General features: G+C 42.1%; 1 protein-coding gene across 1 annotated transcript in view; it reads left to right on the top strand.

Moving 5' to 3' along the window:
• Positions 1 to 7,696, top strand: part of lrrc75bb (leucine rich repeat containing 75Bb) — a 34,923-nt gene that overhangs the window by 11,288 nt on the left and 15,939 nt on the right. Inside the window, 1 exon segment of the mRNA XM_020585719.1 lies at positions 1,705 to 1,817. Within this exon segment, the coding sequence (XP_020441375.1) occupies positions 1,705 to 1,817 (113 nt within the window).

The following is a 7,696-nucleotide window of genomic DNA, read 5'->3' as shown; positions in this document are numbered from 1 at the left end:
GTCAGTGAGAGTCCGAAGCATGGATAAGAGGGTCCTATTGAAACGCTCTACCTGTCCATTCCCCTGGGGATGATAGCAGGTGGTATGAGAGCCCCGTATATTGCAGCACCTCTGAAGCTGGGACATTAGCTGGTTGTCAAACTCCCTGCCCATATCATGGTGAATCCTCTCAGGGAACCCAAAACGAAGGGCAAAATCATTGAACAGTTTTTCCACCACCATCTTGGCAGCTTTGTTGTTGGTAGCATAAGCCTGCGCAAAACGGGTATAGTGGTCTATGACTACGAGTATATACTCATACCCTTGTTTACAAGCTTCCAAATGCAAGAAGTCTATTGACACTAGTTCAAACGGGCGTGTGGAGACTATTGGAGTCATGGGGGCCCTAGTTGTCTTCTGTGGTTGTTTTGCTTTTAAACACTCACACACCTGAGTCACAAAGTGTTCTGTGTCACGCTGCATGTGCACCCAGTAAAACCGGTCTCGTATCAGGTTCAGTGTCCTCTCCACCCCCAAGTGTCCCATTTCTTTATGTAATTCCCCAAACACTGTCTGATGGTATCGTTTTGGTAAGACCAGTTGACATGTATCTCCTGTCCTTCTGTAGAGAATCCCTTGATCATTGATAAACAACTTCTTCCACTGCCTACACAGGATTCTGATGTCAGCGTGTTCACTCCTCAAAGCTTTTCTAGGTAACAGCTGATTGTTGAGTTTATAATGCAAGACAGGGCCAATGATAGAGTCTCTCTTGGCTCTCCCTGATCTGTTCTGGTGTTACTGTTTTGGCAAAAAGATGGGTAAGGAGGCATCACTTACCAACTCCAGTGCATCCCACTGTGTGGTCAGGGCCCAAGCTGGGGGGAGGTCTTTCTGAAGCATCACTCCCTGGACAGAGGCGCTGATCACTTCCTGGGTTACCTCCTCTGTACACCCTTGCATGAGTTCATTCATGTCAAGTGGCATACGGGAAAGGCCGTCTGCATCAGCGTTATGTTTAGGGTCCCTGCTCAGCAGCCCTCTCCAGTTTGTGTGTATCTCCAAACATCTATGCTCAAATAACAAGTTATATGCAATCAGCATCAATTCAATGAACATGTCATTCACTGTGCCACATATGCACTGCTGTAACATCATGTTCAGTCGTCCAAGGAGCTGAAACAGCAGCACTGAATGTTTGGAAGTTTAAGACATGTTTGTTTCTTTGTTGCACAACTAAAGAAGTGGCAGTAGGAATGGTTAATCGCCTTAAGGTAAATTGCCCCTGTCTTTTTTCTGCCTCACCACATTGCCTCCCTCTTGTTGTCGTGCTGTGCCATCAATTAGATTGAGCCCGCTCATCGCAACCCATTCCATTTAAAGTCTTTGATGGAGGAGGGAGAGAGGAGGCATGGAGGTAGACGAAGGCAAAAGGAAAGCAAAATTAACAAAGCGGCTCTGTTCAAAGGACAACAAAGAAATATTTTGTTACCAAGTGAAAATCAGAGTATCTGTATTTTGCAGGAATTAAGAACTTGGAGCTCAGACATCCAGTATTTATTTTTTAAAAAGCAGCTCCTATTCACCTTTTGTCATTTCAATTCCTCAAAATTGGGATGTTTAATTGTGTTTAATTATTTGACTAGCTACTGTTTGCTTTGATTTGATATATGAGCTACATTTATATTTATTGTACATTGTTTCTCCTTCGTGTGTGTGCCACAGGAGACTGGCTCCCTGAAGTCCACCAACAAGATCTGCCGCCAGCTGATTTACCACCTGACCCCTCACTCCAAGTGGACAAGACAGAGCGTGCCCAGGAGGAAGCCTCAGGCCTGGTGAGTGTGTCCTCTCCATTGTGCCATCACTCTTCAGATCAACTGTCCCTGGCACAGAACACACATCTTCGCCATCACTGTCACTCATTATCATTTGCAGAATCTCTCAAAAATGCTCCTCTCACTTAGAGGAAGTTGCCTGTTTCTGGGAAGATTTTGTCACTGTATACTGTGATAACATCACCTGGCGTCCTCAATTGTGTCCATCATAATTGGATGGCTGCTAAAGAGCCTCTAGGATATGAACATAAACATATGAGGCATTTACCAGAATGACTGACAGTGTCCTCTTTCACAGGAGGACAGGATCTCAGTTCAGCCTTTATAACATTCTGCAAGTTTCACTTAATGGCTAGAAGAACATTATTGGTCTGAACATATTCATCCATTCCTGCATCCATTTTTTAGAGCCATCCCCAACTGACAATGGGCGAGAGGCGGGGTACACCTTGGACAGGTCACCAGTCTGTCACAGGGCTCTGAGCATATTCATCTGCACCTTAATTTTGGTAACTGACAGCGAAATAAATCTGACTACTCCCCTGAGGAAAACTCTTGGAAGGAAAAAACTTATGTTATTCTAAGTTATTTATTCATTTATACTTTTCCATAGTCAGGTCAGGTTTTAATTACTATACATCCATTTTCACACTTGCTTCTCAGCAGTTTCTCACCCGATGCTGTTGTGACAGAATCAAATTAAGCTAAACACTGCCCATAAGAAGTGTTATTTGTTTTTACAGATTCAGACAACCAAGAATTCTTTTTCTCAGAAACGTGCGTACGCTGCCTGAATAAGAAACAAATGAGAAGCTAGGATAAGTAACAAATACTCTGAGATTGCACTTGCTTATCTACAGCAGGGTTTTCAGATAGTTGTGGCCCAGGTACCAGCATTCTGACTAAAAAGTAATCCGAGAACCACTGTGGTGGGCGGGATAGGCTAAATAGTTCTGAAAACCACCTTGATTTTTCTAAACTTTATCAATTAGATTATTCGCAAGCAATAAGTCATACATGGAAATGTGTTTAAAAAATAGCTTTTAAAAAATAATGATTGCTACAGTGAAATTACATTATTGAATGCAGGGTCAACTGCAGCCATGCTGTGTAAACAAATAAAATGCTCCAGCTCAAATTAAATAACAGGTGCGTTTGTGGAGACATTATTAAGAAAGAAAGAGAGAGAGAGAGAAAGAAAACACCGTCTCTAATGGTAATCACGAGGATCCCTCTCCCTGAGCAATTAACCCAGATTGAAAGATTTTTTGACATCTTGAGTTGGCTTCCGGTCTCTTGGTTGCAATGTTTCGAAATAACACTCAACCAAACAACAAGGCAGACTCTCCCAGTGTGCTCATTAGCAAGCTGTCTCTCTCACAGCCACCACTGTAACCATCCAGACAGCAGCGCTTTACTGTGGGACTCAAACCAGACTGTTTCTCTTTTCCATAGATATTACGCTCGCTGAATGTGCAGAAATTAGTCTTTGGATCAAATGAAGCATTATAGCACAGATTTTAAATGCTTTTCTGTTATTGATTTTTTTCCCCTCAATTTCTGTCTCCTCCTCACTCGCCTTTTTTTCCCAACCCCTCGATTTCTCCTATTTTAAAATTCCCTTCCTTGCATTGATTTTCTTCCCCTCCTCTTTCCTGTGGGATTTTTCTCTTCTTCTTGTGAGAGTCTATTTTGTTCAACAGTTGCCACACGGCGGTTCTGTAGGTTGAGCTGAGGCTCTGGGGAAACACTGTCAGATGGAGAGACAAAAGGGGGAGGCGGAATCACTACAAGGTTTCAGATTACAAGTCGTGTATTTCCCCCTTTCTTTCTCCAGGCTTCGCTCTGAATTGATCGAGAATTTGATCTCTTCATATTTAGGAGTGAAGAAGCAATAGCTATCATATAACCTGTATTGCATTCTTTCTTGGAGCGATATTGAAACATTTGTTCGATAAATCTAGGAACATGCTGCAGCCGGCTCTCCGACTGTGCTTCAGATTGCATTGTTTTCATGAAAAAATGTGCAACTGGTTATAAATCCTCCAGAGATAACACATAAATCAAAATGGAAATGATATTACTCCAGCCTGCTTTACTATTATAATACTGTAAATTCATAGCAGGTTATGGGGTGTATTATAATATAGTATCAACATTACTGCATTGTTTTTCTCTGCAGTTTGCATGTGCCAGGTTTCTGAGAAGCACCGTTTTCCTGAGTCTCCGAGGAGTCTTTCATGGTACAGTAGTGTACAATAATTGGTAATGAATTTCAGATTAATCGAGATCATATTTTTATTACACTAAAATTGCCCTTTGAGCACATTGTGAAGAGATTAAACTGTGATTGCAGTCGCTGTTTTGCAGCTTGTCTTTGCAGCAAGACATTAACTGAGGCAGGGCTCCTTCGGCAGATGTCACATCTTCTTCAGGACATTTAAAGAAATGACTGTGGTTCAAGAACAATGAATTCTTATATTCAGTGTTAAGACTTGTGTAGTAACAAGAGACTCCAAGGAAATCTATGTGCATCCTGAATTTTGTCTTCACCTGGTTGGTTGAGCAGGATTTAGTTTCATGTGAAGGGTTGTTAAAGGATAAGGCCAGTCATTTTCTCTATTAGAGAAAATCAGATACTTAGAGACTCTTGGCATGATTATCAAAAAACTGTGAAAAATCTTAAGAGAAATTATTTCTCTAATATCATTCAGTCAAACTGTCATAAGCCTCATGTGCTGTTTAAAGTTATTGACTCAGTTCTGAATGTCTCTCAGGTTGCCTGTTTTGAGTCTTCCCCCGCCCTTTGTCAAAATTTTTTATTCTTTTTTAATGACAAGGTTCTTTCTACTAGAGCTCAAATTTTATCTCCTGTTTATGATTGTTCTGTCTCTCATCCCTGCTCTGCTGTCTTCGACCAGTTTGAGTGTGTGTCCTTATCCTATTGTCAGGAGATTGTTGGGCGACTGAATCCCTCTGGTTCCCCAAATGATGCTGTTCCTCCTCGTTTTTTAAAGGAAATCTTTTCGGTTGTGGGGCCATTTGTTCTTTCCATTATTAATAGTAGTTTATCCTCTGGCCTGGTTCCAATGATGTTTAAACATGCCGTGGTACGGCCGCTGATTAAGATCTGGATCCCACAGTGTTCTCAAATTTTAGGCCCATCTCATATTTGCCATTTCTCTCCAAAGTCCTTGAAAAGGTAGTTTATGCTCAGTTACTGGCTTTTTTAGATGAGCATAATATTCTTGAGACTTTTCAATCAGGGTTTAAAACCCTGCATAGTACTGAGTCAACCTTGGTGAAAGTCTTAAATGACATTTTCTTGCAACTGACTCAGGGAATTGTGTGGTCCTAGTGCTCTTAGATTTGACCGCTGCTTTTGACACAGTGGACCACAATATCCTTATTTCTCGTTTGGAGCACTGGGTGGGTATCCGGGGTATAGCTCTGGAATGGTTTTGACCTTATCTTAAGGATATATCCTTCTGTGTGAAACTCGAAGATGCTGTATCTTCCGCTGAGCCCCTTTTGTATGGGGTACCGCAAGGCTTGGTCCTTGGACCCCTTCTTTTTTCCCTTTACCTTCTTCCACTTCGTTCTATACTCAGGAATCACGGTGTTTCCTTTCATTTTTATGTGGACGATTGCCAGCTTTACCTACCGGTTAATAAGGTGAGTTCTTCTGTTAGCATACTTCTTGAATGTCTGTGTAACCAGTGTGCGAAGAAATGTAACTTCCATATAACTCTTTGATTGAAACCACACCAAATCCCCGATTTGTTTTGTTAATTGTTTAAACAGGGTTATATACTGTAGCATATAAATTGTGTACTGTCTTTTTAAGACACCTGAGATGCGCTTTTTTTGTACGTCATCATTGTCTAACTCTCAGTTTGTGCTCTCCAAGCTGAGAGAAGGTATGTGCTTTTGCTAAGAGCGTCAGATATGGTATTTTCTGTTGGTTAAACTATTTTGTCATTGCTTTAAGTTATCACAAATTGTTCTGTTCATATGGGTAGTTATGAGTACGGGTTTTATTTGAGACAAGTGCAGTTGGGGCCATTTGTGGGTGCACGTGTTCTGTCGTGTGTGCTAATTAATGCGTGGTTCTATTCCAGAGATGCATGTAGCAGATGATCACCCCATGTGCTGTGACTCATTTTATTTTCTTTGCAATTATCCAGGTATGTTCCACACAGTATTTGTTCATAATTGTTCACACTGGTTAGACTTACATTAGCACTTAATATAATTTAATGGTAATAGTTTATTTTGTGATTGTGTAACTCGCAGTTTGTGCTCTCCAAGCTGAGAGAAGAGATGCATGTAGCAGATGATCACCCCATGTGCTGTGACTCATTTTATTTTCTTTGCAATTACCCAGGGGATAATTAAAGTCAACCGGTGTGACAACAGTGGTCAGTGCCATTATTTCAACGTATAACACAACGCAGAGTACACTAACCCCGCCGACGGCCAAGGAGTGTTGCACCCGGTAGAGCCTGTTACATCTAGATGACATTAAATGTTAGCTTGCTTTTAACTTTTTAAAGCTGAATGAGGATAAGACTGAGGTGATAGTATTTAGTGAGGCTTGAGCTAGATTATTCTAAGTTCCTGACCTCTGGGCAGTGACAGGGGCCCATGTTTGGAAACACAGGCACTTGTCTTTGTCTCTCAAGCCCAGCAGGGGAGCTCAACCGGGGGTCCCCCTCCTGACAGGCGAGTCCATGAACACACGCTGCCTGTTCTGAGGCTGCTGGTCTGTCCTCTGATCCTCACCACCACCATCTTAATATTAATATGCCGTGAATAAGCAGACAGCTGGTTGGGCAGACAAACACTCCCTGGGTACACACACTCGAATGCACATACACACACGCCACAACAGGATGGGTTTGGCTTGCAAGCAAAAACATTGATCCTGACTCGCCTCACTGTGAGTCAATCTGGCCCCAATAGCCATTCAAGTGTGTCTGCTTCATCTGATGTTTCCCGATGAGCGATACACCCAGGGCGTGTGTACCTGTGTTTGTGAAGGTGTGTGTGTATAAGATATTGATTGTCGAGTGACATGGCACTATAGATCCCTGGCAGCTGCTAAAAGTTTAAATGATGGTTATAGCATATCATTAAATTTCTGGTGAAATATTTTCCTGGTCCATCCTAAAATGTGTGTGCGTGTGTGTGTGTGTGTGTGTGTGTGTGTTTGTGTGTTGTTGTACTTGCTAGATGGTGAGGACCAAAAAGGTATTTTTGCTATAGAGTGAGGACATTATTGGAAAGTGAGGACAGTTTGGCCAGTCCTCACTTTCTGAAACAGGTTTTTGGGGGTTAAGACTTGGTTTTAGGGATCAGGTTAGAATTAGGTTTAAGTTAGGTGTTAGGGTTAGGGTTAGGCAGGTCTGATGGTTAAAGTTGGAGATAATGTATTATGTCAATGAGTGTCCTCACAAAGATAAAAGAACAAGTCTATGTGTGTGTGTGTGTGTGTGTGTGTGTGTGTGTGTGTGCTTTGCATTGATGAGTTGCTCTCCTATCTGCTAGCTCTTTAACTGTGAATACATTCATACAAAGTTTAAAGGTTGGTAGGCCAAGCCATGATCTAATTAAGGTTTATCAAATTGATCACACTCTATGTGATCAGGGTATAGTGGCCTCAACTTTATACTTGCAAAGATCCACTTCACTTTGAGCACCATGTCAGTTTCTCTACTACATTTAGCTGAAGACTAGCATACATAAATTAGAAAAAGTCAGGTTTCAACATCTCTCAGCGAGAGGAGAGGGAAGGGGAGGAGAGGAGAGAGGAGGAGAGGGGAGGGGAGGAGAGGGGAGGACAGGAGAGTGGAGGGGGGGAGGGGGGGGGGGGGGGG

The sequence above is a fragment of the Monopterus albus genome, unplaced genomic scaffold, assembly GCF_001952655.1.
Source record: "Monopterus albus unplaced genomic scaffold, M_albus_1.0 scaffold375.1, whole genome shotgun sequence".
Lineage (NCBI taxonomy): Eukaryota > Metazoa > Chordata > Actinopteri > Synbranchiformes > Synbranchidae > Monopterus > Monopterus albus.
Note: the sequence above shows the minus strand (reverse complement) of the source record. Positions and strands in the feature narration are given on the sequence as shown.